At 41.1% G+C, this 16,089-nt stretch overlaps 1 protein-coding gene across 1 annotated transcript; it reads right to left on the bottom strand.

Moving 5' to 3' along the window:
- Window positions 1-208: 208 nt before the first annotated feature.
- On the bottom strand, window positions 209-820 carry RB195_005835 (uncharacterized protein; the record flags this gene model as incomplete). Its single annotated transcript, XM_064178607.1, has 1 exon — window positions 209-820. The coding sequence occupies one exon, from the start codon at window positions 818-820 to the stop codon at window positions 209-211; it is 612 nt and encodes a 203-aa protein (XP_064035636.1).
- Between the last annotated feature and the right edge of the window lie 15,269 nt (window positions 821-16,089).

Genomic DNA, 16,089 nt, shown 5'->3' with positions numbered 1-16,089 from the left:
TCTTTTCAAACTCCTTCGCTCTTGACATCAATTCTTTTTCGTGGTCTTTTTGCAGCTGACGACACAACTTCTTTCTCAAACGCTTCTCCTTCTTTCCTTCCTGGCTGAAGTCATTAGTGCTGCGGGCGGCGCATAAAGAATTATTCGTGAATTTTGTTTCAGTAGATGCAAAGGCAGACTTCTTCTGCGGCAATAGGACTGGTATCGTTTACCTTGCGATGCAAGGGATGTCAGCGTCCTGGATGCACTTTGTAAAGAAATCAGCATTGCAAAGTTTCTTCCTGGTCCGTTCTCCAGCATGAATGTACACAAGTTGGCGAATATTCGTTCTGCATTCTTCGTCTTTCAGACCTGCCATGTCGATTTTTGTTTGAAGAGGAACTTTTCGGTTTCTGTTGTGAAGCCGTATGAAGCTGAGAAGATGGTGGTCAAAGTCGAAAACAACGTTCCAAACAGCTCTGGTTTTCGGATGTCCGACTGAGTCGAGTTGAGGTTTGAGAGACTTCATCTCATCAAGAAAGGTTGACCCCTGCCACGTGCGCTGATGGCGTCGATGATTCCGCTCGAACGTGGAAGCGATGATGAGGCCCGTCTGTTCGCACAAGTCAACCAGACGGTCACCGTTGTGCGACCTGCGTTCCGCTAGATAATGCCATTTTCCTAAAACATCGGACTGTTTTTCGAGTCCAATCTTTGCATTTGCGTCGACTTCTACAATGACCACCTGCTGGCCGGGTATTTTAGACATCAGCACATTGATTTCGGTTTCCGTGGGTGTGAAGGCAATTACAATCCAGATCTCTTTTCTTCTCATCAGCATCGCCGCGGTATATGGTGTAATTTTCGATGCTGATGACGGGGCGATCTCTCGCAGAGGGTACAGAGATACCGCAGAAGAATAGATAGGCCTGTTTGTTGGAGTTCACTCGACTGTTTTCGGAAGTTGAGCATGACGAAACGAATGGTCGTTGCCTTCAGTTTCTTTCAGGCAATTGACCTTCCAGGTTCTGGCAATGTTCTGGATGAAAGTACCTTTTTGCAAAGTATGGGAATTATTCGCCATATAACAGTGCAGGTGCTCGCACGTTTCTAATGCGTACACTCGAACGCCTGATTGCATTTGGTAAAAGGAGGGCCACTAGCAGGTAGCAGTCAGACTCGTATTCGCATCCCCATACCAAGGAGATCAGTTAAATAAAATTTGGCTAGTGTAACGCCCTTTTTTTCGGTTTTCTTTTTAATGGATGTAAAATAGAATGCGTTTGTTTGACGAAAGTTTGACGAATAACTACAAAAGTGGGAAAAAGTTGTTGTTGGTGCGAATTTCCCATGTTATTCTTATCTAACACGTTGCTCGAGGATATGTTCTGCTTTATTGTATATTATACAGTAGAGATCTATAAGAAAGTGGAAAGGATACGTTGTCATTGAATAAGCTTCACGTTCAGTCCAATGGTAATTGCTCTATTACTTCTATTCCAGAATTGATTATTTCCGTTCAGAAACTTGTCACTGGTATCTGTGATTTATCGCCAACTTCCTTCACCTTTATATATAACCCGCATCCCATATCCCTGGGTATTTTTCCGCTCCGTACTACATTCTTTCCGAACGCCGGGATAACTGAATACTTTAATCATTTCTAAGGTAGTCTTTCAGTGTGTCAATTTCTCTCTGACGACTAAGTTCATACTGAAGATGGCATTGGGATCTTTTGTTTGTTTTCAAAAATAGGCCTGCATCTATGCTTGGAGCTAGGAGCTAATGAATATGCAGTCCTGAACGTATCAAGACAGGGACATACAACACTCGGGTGATGAAGTGGATTGCTGTTGCAGCATCGCACAACCATGCACAACTCAACTGAGTTGTTGTTCTGAGTGATCCACACTCGTGATTAATAATTTTGTTGCTTTTGTTGCTCAAAATTATTGTTCTAAGACGGGCAGACTTTATCGAAATCCGACATTGAACTCTTGTTGCAGTATTTTCTCATTTTCGGTTAGGATCGAAGAGGAACCTTACTACGTTCGTCCGCGACGGTCCCACCGAGATTCCGACCGCTGTCTCCAGTGCTCTGCTTCAAGCGCAGCCGCCTAAGCAGCTGGACTGTTTCGGTGTTTCATGCCATTTTAACCCGACTATACACATGAGGACACCAGGATTATCGTGCTAGATCATCCATTCAATTCGAAATTGGTTAGTTAGAACTCTTCAGCGAAGTAGAAAGTAGTTCATTGATTCATTCGGGAACACATAAGCGTCACGTCTTCCAGCGAGCGAGAGAGGTAACATCAGCAGAATTTGCAAGCGATGGCGTTTGCGAAATAAATACTCATAGCAGTTATTCAGTTGAGGCCTGAGCTATGAACATTGCCATTGCACTTCCTCAAAAAAGTACTCTCCTCATTTTTTTAAGAAGTGCTTCGAATTCGATCCCATCAGCTGGCGAAATTGTTGACTAATAGTTAGTTATACTTAATGATTTTGGGCGCTAACACCAGAAACGAAGGATGCCGAACAAAGTGGCAGGATTCTCTGAGCATTGGCGGAGAATAGGCGGCTGGGTGCGCAATGTTTGGCGCTCCTAAATTTCGTAGCGGAACTTTCCCTCCGCTGTTAACAAGTACATCTTTGCAGAGATTTCACGCGTACCTCGTTCAGTTCTTGATCTCCCGGAAAGCAGTCAGATGAGATTTGGTACACCCTGCAGCGATTTGAGAACATTATTCAGATTCGCGTTTACATAGACTGTTCTGACATTGTAGCTACAAATCTTGGAGCAGCAAAACAGTTTTCTCCGTAGTAAATTTGCAGAATCTTCTGGTGGTGTGTTTAGTTTTCGCCAATTCATAGGTAGTCACCAATTCACACATACATCAGGGAAACCATCTTGGTTTTTGTTTCTTGTGTCCAGAAAATTCTTCAAATCAGCTAGCTAGCGCAGCTCGTAAAAATCAAGCTCCTCAGCTTGAGTGCTCGTATAAGAGGACGAACTTCTGTGCATCGTAGCTTTCTTTGCTTAGCAACAACCCATGCACACACATACCTATTCTATCAGTAAATTACCATTTAGTGCTTTTGGTAATTGCAGAGCACTAACATTGAAACATCGAAAACCAGGAAAAAACTATGCACCTTGCTGAATTCGCTTGAGTGACCATTCTAAAGTCCCTCAAGTGATTTTTTTGGCTTAGACTGCATTTTGTTTCTTTTTTTTTGTTTCCTTTTTGTTTCCTTAGTTCTACAATGAGCTTACACAAACACTTATTTAGTTTCAAAGGCCTTATTACTGCTGTCCTTTCCAGTGGCACGTCAAAGCTAGACTGGCATCAAAGAGTGAGTTCGAAAAGTTCTCGGAAGCCTTTTGGTTCTTATTCAGTCTCAGAGTTTGACATTAATACTGTTTCTCGTTTTGCACTAAATGTTTATTATGGATTGGAAATAGATTTTGTATCTTTTTCGCGTCAGAAGGATCCGCAAGTGCAGCAGAGGAAAAGGGTGGTTTCAAAGAACTGCTGACCACTGACGATCTTCTCCGCAACATCAGCTCCAAGCTTTTTTTTTCTCAAACCAATGAGAAACCATCAAAACTGTTGCAGCAGTGCTAAAGCTGCCACATTGCGCTAGATCCCTTTTTTCCACAATTCCGCAGTCCCTCCTATTCCTTTTTCCCCCTCTTTAAAGGCAACATACCATGAATCTGACGTAGTGAGAGAAACCGCTGGACAAGCTAGAGATGGAGTTGTAGATTGTGGGATCAGGGGTGGTTCCACTCGTCTTACCTTAATCGTTGTAAAAGAACAGCGTGGAAGGCGCCGTTTTCTACGACTATTTCGGCTATAACTCGACCCCATGTGCGCGCGCCGCACCCAGCTGCGCGGCGGTCCAAACCATAGAGTTCTCCTCGACCGCCTATTCAAGTGAAACTGAAAAGTGAATTGTTCAACTTCAAGTGAATAGGTTACTGAAAGGACCAGAACGTATATGTGGAGGAGCGTTCTAGCGTTCCTCGTAGGAACCAAGGTGGTTCCCACGCTGTTTTTTTAGGACGATTAGGGAGAGGTGAGCGGAACCACCCCTGATCCCGCAATCTACTATCCCAGCTCTAGCTTTCCCCACGGATTCCCTCACCACGTCAGATTCCTGGTATGCTGATTTTAATGTGTTGGAAGCAGAACCACGAAAGACATCAGCCATGACGGCTATATCACCGCATGAGCTGTTAAAGACAAGCAGGTGTAGGTGACAAGAGTAGCAAAAGCAAAAGCAGTACGTCCCGTCTGCTAAAATACTACAGCCCCTGTTTGCCGGCCATGACAAAATTAGCAAATGAAAGAAGAAGATGAACTTTTGTTTTCACATTTATTCATAGAACCTCTTTCCTCATTTCTGTTTTAACGGCGACTCTTTCCAGGATTAACTTTAAGGGCACATCAATTCTAATTTTTCACATGTACATAAAAGACAGACGTTCCGATTTTGATGTTTTACGATGCACACAAACTGTGCTGTCAATCGTTTCGCGACGCTATGTACGTAGCTAGCTTTTTTGGTGTCAATTCTATAGTTACCGTAATTTTAAGGTCGTTGAAATTGCTCGGCTAGTTTGTCTGTATAGCAGCTAAAAAAGTTCGATGGCGTATACTTTCTGCGTTCTCATTTTATACTTTTGGTTGAGACATTGTATGTTCATTGAAAATGTTTCCTATGAAAAATGTTGGTCTTTTCATCTAGCGTCGACAAGAAAAGAAACATTTGCGAAAAATGGGGGTGGGGTTCTATTTGCAACAAGAATTTTTTTATACAAATATCTTTACGATTGATTCGTCACCGTACTAAGTGAACTTTCTTGTAATCGAAATACTTGAAGTTCTGTGATTTCCTGCATTATTTCCGAGGATCAACAGATCACTTACAGAATGTTCGCAGGTGTTTCTTATTCCGCTTACTCAGTGAGATCAAAGTAAAGCGAACACATGAAAATGGAAAGAAAAATAAATTTTCTTCAAATTTTTAATAGTTTTTCTCCTGTATACTTACAACGTATATATCACCTCACTTCAGCAGGACTGGGAATTATTAACAAATGTATATGTATGTTTGTGCTGGTTGATGTGACCATGCTTTCATAATATAAGAAAAGCGGTTATTTTTTGGAAAAAAAAATGATGGACGAATTTTTGGACCTCTGACTGATGAATGATGGAAAATAAAGAAATCATACGTTTCCTTCTCTTTCAAAATTTGCACAACTCTGAAACCCGAAAAATAGATGTTTCCCTCCTGCACATCGGTCGTTCACAAAGCTCTCAGTCGTTGATCTTCTAGATAATATAGTTCCCTAACCCATCGTATGAGATGCTCAGCGTAGACAATTGCAAATCGATCTCTGATGTCGGAGGTCAAAAAGGTGGAATTGGTTGAACGAACTGGTGTGGTTTTTCTGGAGAGAAATTGTTGTATGGGGAATGCAATGTGCTAAAAAATTGCTCGTTTTCTCTACGCTGCAGCTTTTGATTGACATACGACGCTAAATCATGTTTAGTCACAGAAATAAGGAACAAATAAAAAAGGCGTAGGATGTGACCACGTGAGATGTACGGGATGTCGTCAAGATAATTTAACTACTCAACTTGTTTTCAACACAATGTCCGGTCTCCGAAACGAAAATCGGACAAATTTGATGAATATAAGGATCATAGGGATCAAGGATAGGTGTGAATACTTTGTCAAAACTTCCGAAAACGCTTTCTGTTTTCTCCGTTAAAAACTCCTCGAAGCACTCTTCGCCTTGGTGCTTCGCTTCTTTCGAAGATCACATGTCCTCCTATCAACTTAGAAACAATTTTACTACCTGTGGAAATCTGGGTGTATCCGAACTCAACTGAAATTACTTATTTGAATCCTAGGTCAAAGACTATATAACGGATGCTTAAAACGGAATTGTGATCTACGAAACTTTCAAATGTCAATGTCCAATGAACTAGAAACAACTCCAGCTAATCTTTTAATCTCCTGATTGTGCAGTACAATGTACAGCACAAAATACTGTACAGATTCTTGTATCCTACGGCTATACAGTGATTACCTCAATTTTCACTGTCACCGTAGTCGTGAGTCCTGTGAATGACTCTTCTTCCCTCTTTGCTCATTTTCTACTTTCAATTCCGTTAACATGCGATCCTGACTCGTTTACAAAGATTTCAGGATAAAGGACAACTTGCAGGATTGCCTGTTGCAGTAATCTATAAACAACGCGGACAGATACGATAGATGAACCTCCGTGACGTAGACAGTTTTCGCCTCTGGACTTTCATCGTTGTTCCTCAATAAAAAGATGAGAGATGAGTACAATGTCTCAAAAAATCCTGTTTAGTGCTTAAATGAAAAGATTTTGATTTTTACCTTTTAGATATCGTGGGAGGTAAACCAACACAAATTTCGTGACTATACCAACACAATCACGATCACGAGTTCTGCTTTCCTACTAGCTGAAAACCATTTCACTGTTCTTCTCAGTTTGTCCGTCGACAAATCGCTCACTTATTTATGCTCTTGTATCATCTTCTATCAATTTTTGCGGATTTCCAGAAGCGTCAATTCGTCCTCAGCGAACAATTTAAGTCATCTGCCGACAAGCGAATCGCAAATCTAGGTTTCGTCTGTTCGAAGGCAGACAACACCTCTCACGTTTTTTCCTGCGATTGTTGACAAGATACTATCAATTTTCAAAGACAATTCATCAGAGAAAAATGATTTATTGAGATAAAATACGGTATTTCTTCCACTCTGCAGACACATGCCACTGGTTAGTGATTTGCGACGAGCTCTGGGTTCAAAATAACTATTTTCTTGAACTTTCTATCATCTTCTTCGATAAGATGGTCTTTTTTGACAAAAAATATTGGTCGTTCATGTTTGGAGACCGATCGTTGAGCGAACTAATTACTTTGAGTTCCACAGAAACAAAAATGAGAGCTCCGCAGTTGCTGAATTGCTGCAAACCAACTATCATTATGCGTTCTCCGTGGACTGCACGAAATTCTTTGGTTGGCCCATGACTGGACGGGTTTTTTGTACAAAGCAATACCCTGCAAGTTGGTGCCCCTTTTTAAATATTCGGTAGATTTTCTGTTTTTTCCTGGTTTTCTTTGCAAAACTGAGGTAATCATTGGGATATTTTTTGGTTTGAATGCTGGAGACCTTTTTAGCACGGAATATCATGCATTGAACTACAATCACAGAATATCTTTTTTAAATCGCAGATCCCTTACTGCACCGAAAGCTCCGTACATTTTTTTCTGACGCGGATAAAAGTGAGGATATGAAGGTATTCTTCGGTTCAGATATTTTCGACTTCCTTTAGTGGGTAAAGTTATGGACTCGTTTTGTTACTACTGCTTTTGTGGATGAATTTGTTGTTCCTGTTTTCTCGAAAGTTAATGGCAGGTTACTTTATCTTTTTCTGTATGTAAAAAAGGACTGTGGCGACTGGCTGCTGCTCCAAAAGTAGTTAGCGACACTTTTTTTTAAAAGGTCCGCAAATGAGAGGTTGGTGCACAGTTGCAATTGTAACGAAATAACTGAAGTAGCACTTTTTGTTGCTCATGCGCGTAGGCGACTTTTCCGAAAATGCACAATAACCCATTCAACATTCCCCTAAGCATCAGTAAGTTTCCTGAACTCTCGGATATTTCATGATTGAGTCTCTGCACGTAACTTCGTTTATGGATAAGCATGTCTTCAGCAAGTTCAGCTTTCCACAAGGTTTTTTTTTGTTTCCTGCAAGGTTTTTTGTTCAAAGCAACTTCATCAGTCCAGGTTTCATCGCAAATCGCATGAAGATGACGTCATTTGTTGATGGATTTGCTGCGGGAATTCGTCGAAATATTGGCGGAGGAACAGTTCCATGTACAGTAGTCCGGTCTGCATTCATTGACGTATCGCCGTCGCTCGCTTCCTGTACTGCTCAATCAGCACAGCTCTACTGCTAAGCCACTGATGCACGTAAAAGGAAAATTTCATTGCTTCCAGGATGTGAGCACTCTCCAATGCTATCCATCGCAAATTCTTGGAGTAGGCGCATCAATATGCTTACGCCATCGATACGACCCTGCAGCGAAAATCCTTCTTATGGGGTGAGGACAGTTGTGCTGTGTGATTATTAATTAAATCACCCTGCTATAATGCAATGAGTGGGCGTGTATTCTTTGCATAGTTATGTTCTGGTGCGTGGGGTTGTGGTAATATTTGAAGCGCGTAGAAATATTCCCGTTGCGGCGCTTTCCTCCTTTTCTGTGAGTCGCGTTTTCTTTCTGGTGCTGAGTTTTTGGTTAGAAATTGATCGAGGTGGGATAAAAGCACTTTGAAGGTAGCATACCACGAACTTGATCTGTGAGGGAAGCCACGGGGAAAACTGGGGATGAGGTTGTAGATAGCCGGCTTCGGGGCGGTTCCGCTCATCTCTCCCTAATTGTCATAGAAAAGGGACCTTTTAAAAGTGAGTCAGCCAGCAGTACCCAGACATGCTATCCTTCACTGAATTCTGTAAGGAGGTATTGGGAAGAAAGTGGTGCGTAAAGGGCAATAGTAAGTACAACACGAGCCGTAGATTCAATTTTATCGCTTTGCTACTCATGGTGATGCGTTGTTCGCAGGTGGAAGTAGTACAAACGCCCTTGAAAATCAACTAGCAAAGCAAACCCTACTCGAGTCATTCAGCAAAAGCAATTCTGGGACAGCAACTAACAAGCGTTTATACTGGGAACCTTCTTTAATGCTAGGAACGCAATCCGATGCAAATTGTTCGCACTTGAACGTCCTACCGTACTGTTTTACCGCCTTTCTCACCACCCATCCGCATTTAAAGCTGTGTAATTAATAATTTAATTCACCATCACCCTATTCTGTCACGTGATTTCACACGTGACAGAATAGGGTGATGGTGCATCTAAGTATGTGAATTTGTGAACACTACATATGTACTTGCTGCTTGTCCAAATTTTATCTAGAAATGATATTGCGAATTCTACCGACGGGATTAGTAGCTTTTTCCATGTGTCATATTTTTTTAGTACTACTTGCTTCTTCAATACAATTATCAGCCTCCGTTACTCGTTCAGTAGATATAATATGAACTCAGCCCATTTTTTCAATTCTGTTCAGCCTATTTATAAGGTTGTGCTTAACAATGCGCAGAACAACAAGAATATCTGATACCTCTGCTTCAGTGAATGAAAAGGGATCTATCTTTCTCCCACAAGAAAAGGAGGCAACCATCCGGCTAGCAACTGACTAGTACTAGTACACAGAAGTACCACATTCTTCCAAGTCATCACAACAATCACGCTCCGAAAATGACGATATGGGTTCGAGTTGCACTTCACTCGAACTGTATTTCTCTCTCCAGGTAGGGCATGCTCTTGAGATGTCATCTTTCCTGAGAGCACAGCGCTGTAGCGTCGCTTGAAAATGGTTAGAAGCGTGTTCTCAGGTCAACACACGAGCGGAGTGGCTCAACATTCAAAGAGCATTCGTGAAAATTCCCACCTCTAAGGAGCTGCAGCGTTTTTCATGTAAAGAACCGCCGCTGCGTAACTTCCCGGAAACAATCATCCATAATCGGTAACGAATAAATAAGATATGTAGCCGTGCCTGAGATGCTACGTCACGGGCGACCGACCAAGTTCAGAGTTACAAACTATGTATACCTTCTGTTCCTGGTAAATGATTGTGACGCTTACAGTGGTGATCTGATGTTTTTATGGATTTTGAATGACATGGGTAGCATGCAAAAGGAAAATGAGCGATATTTGCCAGCTGTCGTTCTCTGTTAGTGCAAAACAGTGGAGGAGAACACGAAATATCGTTGTGAATCATTGCTCTGAGAAGACTTTTGTCTGAACGTTTAGAGCTGGTTTTCAACCTCTTTTCTCTCTTCCTACTTCGAATACCTCTCTTAACTGTTTGGATCCAATTTTTTGCAACAAAAAAAAAACACGTTCTTCTATGATCAAAACTGTGGAAAATTTGTGCGTCATCTGCTGATGCGTAAGTGTACCCGTACTATTATAGTAGTGCCGCATACAACTACGGATAGTACTGTACTGACACTTTTAATTAGTTCACTTTAATCTTTCGTCACACTAATGGATGGGGCAATCATCATCCATAAATGCCTACGCCTGAACGCTTACATGTTATCTTTCTTCTGTAATCGCTCACATGACGAAAAACAAGATTCGCTTGGACTTTGGTTGCACTACGTGCTTCTTAAATCACTGCAATGTCGTTTTTTTTAGTTTTTCTAGCAATGTTTGATGCCAGTTTCCTGGAACCATTACCCGGAAATGCCTGCGCCTGTAATATCGTGAAGCAAATTACGAACTAGGGATCAATTCGTTACTACTGTGAAAAAATCCACAGCGTTCAATATTGAGCAGCAGTTTCTGGACCATTGAGCAGAGTTATTGGGCGTGCGAGTGCGTGGAAATGGCGGGTGGAATCCACAATCCATTAAGATGCATTTTCCCTTCTATCTAGGTGTTTTGTGATGGATGTTGATAAACACACAACTCATCTCTTTACATGACGATTTAACAAATTCGCAATTTATTACGAATCTTGTTATTTTCGAGGAATAAGTTGTGTGCATCTGCCAGAAGCTCCTCGTGAAATAGAAACACTATGAATTCATAAGTTGAGTTAATAACTCCTTTAGCGAAATTTCATCAAATACGCCGATTTTGTGTTTTCATGACTTCGTATTTACGTATTATACACGGTATTTCTTCCCAAACAATGATCCCAAAAGTAGTCGTGAGTTGTCTCATCGTAGCTGCTGTCTTTAGGCAGTACAATGTAAGAATTCTCTCGTCATTCATTGCACCAATGCTTGTAAAGGGCGGTTGTAGTGCAGGTGCTAAGAAGTTCGTCTGCGAGTGCACGGTCGATGGTCCGAGATCGAACTAAGTCACCCAGCAACTTTTCATCCCATTGGTATCTATAGGGCACTACAGATAGCACTTATCTGCGATCATAAAATATCAACAAGAGCTGGCTCACCAAGTCATGCATACGCCGCATACATGCTTCTTAAACCTGAAAAGAATCTGAATTGAAGTTGATCGTGTGGACGTTCCTCAATCGAACACTGTGTCCTTTGCCCTTTCAATACCACTAAATTTTCAGGAAGACCTCTTTCTTTCCTCTTCTGCTTCAATCCTTGTTTTCGTTTCCCTTCATTTCTATCGTTGTTCTAGGAATTATTTCCTTCGCAGCATGATATGCAGTAAGCAGAGAAATACGAAAAACATAATAACATGCGTGACTTACCTATCGCGTTCTTGGCAATAGAACTGCAGCTATTTCAGTACGTAGACACCAAACAACCAAAGCCGGGAGATTCGTTGAGTGAGACTTGTTTAGATTCTCTTTAGGTTGACATATGAAGTAGGAATATTCGTTAGTACTATTTATAAAACTGACTAACAGGTGTTGAAAGATTTATCAAACAATATACGTACGAAATTAGATGGATTATCATTAAATAAGCGGCAAAGTTTAGTTTTTGTGCTTATACTTGAAACACTGCTAACTATGATTATTGCGTTACAAAAGAAGAATTAAACAACTATTAGGTCCGGAACATCGGCAAACATAAAAGGAAACTACATGTCGAAGCTCTTTCAAAAGAAACCCGTTTACAATGTTTTCTTCTTGTTTGTGAACTTTGGCTGGATATATGAATGTTTAGATATTGTTGATCTCGGAGTCTCTCTCCTAGAATGACTCTTTAAGAACTGCCGAGTGTTCCCACTACTTCAGAGAAATGGTGAAAATTCTGTTCTAATGTGGTCGCATGCTCTTTACATAGGAACATCTGCAGCCGGGTTCACAAAACACTCCGGTGCATCGGGATCAGATTGTGTATATCACGAGGCATATGGAAAGTTGCAAAACAGTGGCGCTGGGAATATTACGGATTAGGGACTCAACATGCGAACTCTGGTCATACATATCTTATCCGTTTTAAACCACGACGAGACTGAGGAACCTGTTAAAATTGTCCACAGAGGCATTTTAAACAGATATGTAAGCACAATCTGATTCTGTATGTGTAAGTTCTGTTGTATTAGCCCTTCAGTGGGACCTTCAATTTCTTCCAAAAGCTTCTATTCAAGTCGGTCATCACAATTGTCGACTGGCTCATCTTCGTCTTCAAAAGAAAGAAAGAAAAAACAAAAAGAAAGAGAAAGTCGCGACACCTTTTAAGGTTCAGTACAACTTTAGCACGATTAGGTGATGTCTCCGCTCATCCAAGTTTCCACAGCTTTGTTGCAATTCATTCGCTAAAATTGAATCCCTTAGCAAAGTCGTCTTCAGTAGATCTACGACGCTGCAATATTGCTGGTGAACTTCAATGCACTGTAGTTATAAAAATGTTGGATTTGCTCCTTAGTCGATAAAATTAGGCGAAGGTGGAAGATACTGTGCCAATTTTATGAAAGAAGTAACCAGAGTTTCCTTCACTCGATGAGGCTTGCTGTCTTTGATGGTGAATATCACGCCAATCGCAATAACTACACTGATTTTTGAAGTCGCAGGAGGCAAACCGACAAAACAACATAGAACATTGCGACTTAGCTGTATCAGTTCCAAAGCCTAACACTATTTATTCCCTAACAGATAACGCGAAAAGCTACGAGAAATTTAGATGTTTATAAAAGGAGGGCAAAAGTTTCTGTAGATCAAATAATAAGTTTCAAATCATTTGGTGAACCGGCTATTCGTTCTAAGTTCTCACATACAGTCACCAGTGCCAGGACTAGTATGACGAAACGCATCTCGATCAAATCACTTTCTCAAAATTATTAAAGAAAACTGTCTGGTTCTTATGTTGTATCGGACGACCGCGTTACGTCTGCGCAGAATTTGTTGATCTAATTGACTGCACCCTCTCTGTCCGACGCCCTGTTTCGTACTATCTGGAGCAGTGGGAACACCTGGTCATCGGATTTAGAATAAGTTCCAAAGCGTTTCCAAGGAAAAGTTTCTTCTCTCTTTCTTTTTTCAGCATCGTTTTCCAAACATTTGAGCTAAGAGAGCCTTCCAGAAATTTGTGAAGTCTGCGGATGTCAGTACAGAGACTGCGTTCTTCGTGAACTTTCTCATCGCACACAAAACAAAACACACAACGAAAGCTAGCTGTGCTTATTCGGGCTGTGTCCTTCATCTTCTCGTGGATTACCAGTTCGGTCAAGCAAAGCAAGGATCCGGACTCACCCCGAGTAACTTTTAGAGCCCCTCAGGATGGCGAAATTGGTGAATAGCTAATGAAATTTCCCTTAAAAAAGGTTGCAGGCGGGGAATCATCAACAACCAAGTGAACGAGATCCTTTCTGCGTAAGCGATCGAGGAACGTTTAGTTCCTTCGCTTGCCACTTCGGTTCAGCATGCTCTCTACCATTTGATCAGATTACTCGCAGGCAATAATCTCGAGGCGCCTCACTGAAACTGTGAAAGGACAACTTTGTTGGGTTGTTTCTCCGGTGTACTTTTTTCTTTGGCATAAGAGTCCTGTTGGGTTTTGACGGCAGTGAGTAGTGCGGTCCAAACTTGCGAACGCGATTTAAAAGAAGTCAAAAAAGTGAACCCTTGAAAATGTGTTGTTGCTCTGAAAAGGTTCTTCATGAGACCAACAATCTTAGAGTAGAAAAACTATAGATGTGTGAGCTATTCTGATTAAGCTGTCAAACACCGTGGTTGACGACTTAATAGAAGTTATTTTTCAACAAACCAAGCGGTGCCGGATATTTAAAGAAATCAAAAAGTGCAAACAGCCGCTAGCTTTCATCTCTTAATTTAGTCAGCTCAAACGTGGCATGAACTTCTTTGTCGCATTAAAAACACAAACTGCTCGAGGAGCGAACTTTTATGTAGCTCACCGTTATGTCGTATTACAAACATTATAAGATAGTTGTGCTTTGTCCAAGGTCACGGAAATACTCTCTTTATAATTATCGTGCATTTAATTATGCATAATCTTTGGAGGGCGAAAAAATGAGCAAAACTGCTATCGAACAACAAGAAAAACGTCCATAAGAGCATCACTTATCCAAATATTAGTAAGGAATTGTTACCACTACAATTTTGGAAGTTCTTTGGACTGGACAATTTGGAAGTTCTTTGGACTTCATTTTTGGCATAAGGAATTTCCTTATGCCAAAAATGAAGGAAAACAAAGAGGATTTTTCAAAGTTAAAATAGCATAAACCATATTTTTACTTCCAAGAGACTTGCTGAAAGCAATTGCACGAATCCAGCCCAAAGCAAAAGAATCTTTCCTCTATGAATTTTTGCTCTGAGCAAATTTCTCCTGACGGAAAGCTTTGAAACTTGAAAAGTAAGCTTTTTAAGGAATTTTTTACAAGGCAAGATGTGGCTTGAAAAATTAAGCTCAATTGATATCACTATGATCGACATTTTCATTATGTCTCCTTTTTCGAGAAAAGAGATTTTTTTAACCAAGTTTAATTCCTTCTTCAAGATATTTCATTTCTAGCCACACTTGTTCGTAATTTAGTATTTTTAGATTTTTTTGTCAACGTTTCTGCCAGAGTATATCTTAGATCAAATACTTCTCCATGAGATTTGTATTTTAATGTTTTTCGTTCCCACCATCTTGAACTTTGCTTCAGTTTTTTACGTCATTTCGGCCCTTATGTGTCCAAATATTCACTTGTCGCGTCGACGTAAGCAACGGCACGTAAGTGGCTGTAATTATTATAAGACTGTGTTTTTGCCCGCCGGTGTGGAATAATGGTCCACCGAGACCTTAACCGCCCGAATATTAATTATAGTACAATAGTTCAAGATCCCCTAAGAACTCACATGCTTTGGTGTTCTTCCAAGAAAGAATGCAGCTGAAAGGATTAGAAAAAGAACAATGGAGAACCTAGCGCTCCATATCAATGGTAGAAGCGACTCTCGAAGCAAAAGTTTCAGGTTGGGAATTGTGATGTTCTACGATTGAACTTATGCAACCTTTATAATTCACCGGATCCTCTAATCTCCACACCTTTTCCTCTTAAAAACATTTAATCCTCGTCTTCAAAACTAGGTTTCAAAAGGCGAGAACTAGCTAGAGATTGAGAGTTCCTAGCGAATTTCTCTACGAAAGCTGATCTGGTGCGAAGTGAACTAGAACAGCTTACAGTTTTCTTTCTGTCTAACATCATAATTACTTCCGTTCATTTTTCTCTTCGGGGCGGACGTGGTGTAGCGGTTAGAGGTTCCCCTTCCTGCACGATCGATCGGAGGTTCGAATCCGCCCTAGTGCTCACCAAGCCTTTCAACCCTCCGGGGTCGATAAATTGGTACCAGACTTGTCTGGGAAGATAAAAACACTGACTTGATCACCGACTGGCCCCCGCAAGTCATTGTATAGGCCAACACGCGTTCCAAAAAGCCTCAACGATTACGAATTCCAGTAGAAACGCGTTGGCGCACCCCAAGTGGATTGATACGCCAGTGACTTTTGCTTTTATTTTTCTCTCCGCTCTTTCACTTCTTCGTCGTCATCTTCTCTTTGGTGGGACTTTTGGGGGGAGGGGAGGGGGCGTGGCATCATGGCACCGCCCAGCGGCCACGGATCTCTCTGACGTCTCATAAAGGAGCTCATTTCGTCTCAGTTGTACGTCCAGCGTGAATGACTCCGGCGATCTCTGCGACTTTCAAAAGAGATTAGTTATAATTGAGTCTGTGTTTTCCAGTATTTGAAATAGACAAACACATTTCCATGGTCTGCTTGACATTACGTTTCTATAATTGATCATGGCCTTCAGTTGGCACATGAATTGCATTAAAGCTGAAAGTGACGGTAGGAAGGAAACGCTTACAAACATTACTCCTTACTTACTCCTAATGATGCGCCGTAATTTCCTTTCTCTTTTTCTAGGTGCTGTATTTTTAAAGTTTCTTTTCGGTCCTCTAAATGAGTTGAACACAAATTTTTCTAGGACTTCAAAACCAAGTGAATTCCTCCGGCTACAAATTCTTCTGCTTCTGCGAAAAAAATCGCTTCTT

Source organism: Necator americanus, chromosome I, assembly GCF_031761385.1.
Source record: "Necator americanus strain Aroian chromosome I, whole genome shotgun sequence".
Taxonomy (NCBI): domain Eukaryota; kingdom Metazoa; phylum Nematoda; class Chromadorea; order Rhabditida; family Ancylostomatidae; genus Necator; species Necator americanus.
The sequence above is the reverse complement of the archived record's forward strand: the minus strand, read 5'-3'. Positions and strand labels throughout refer to the sequence as shown.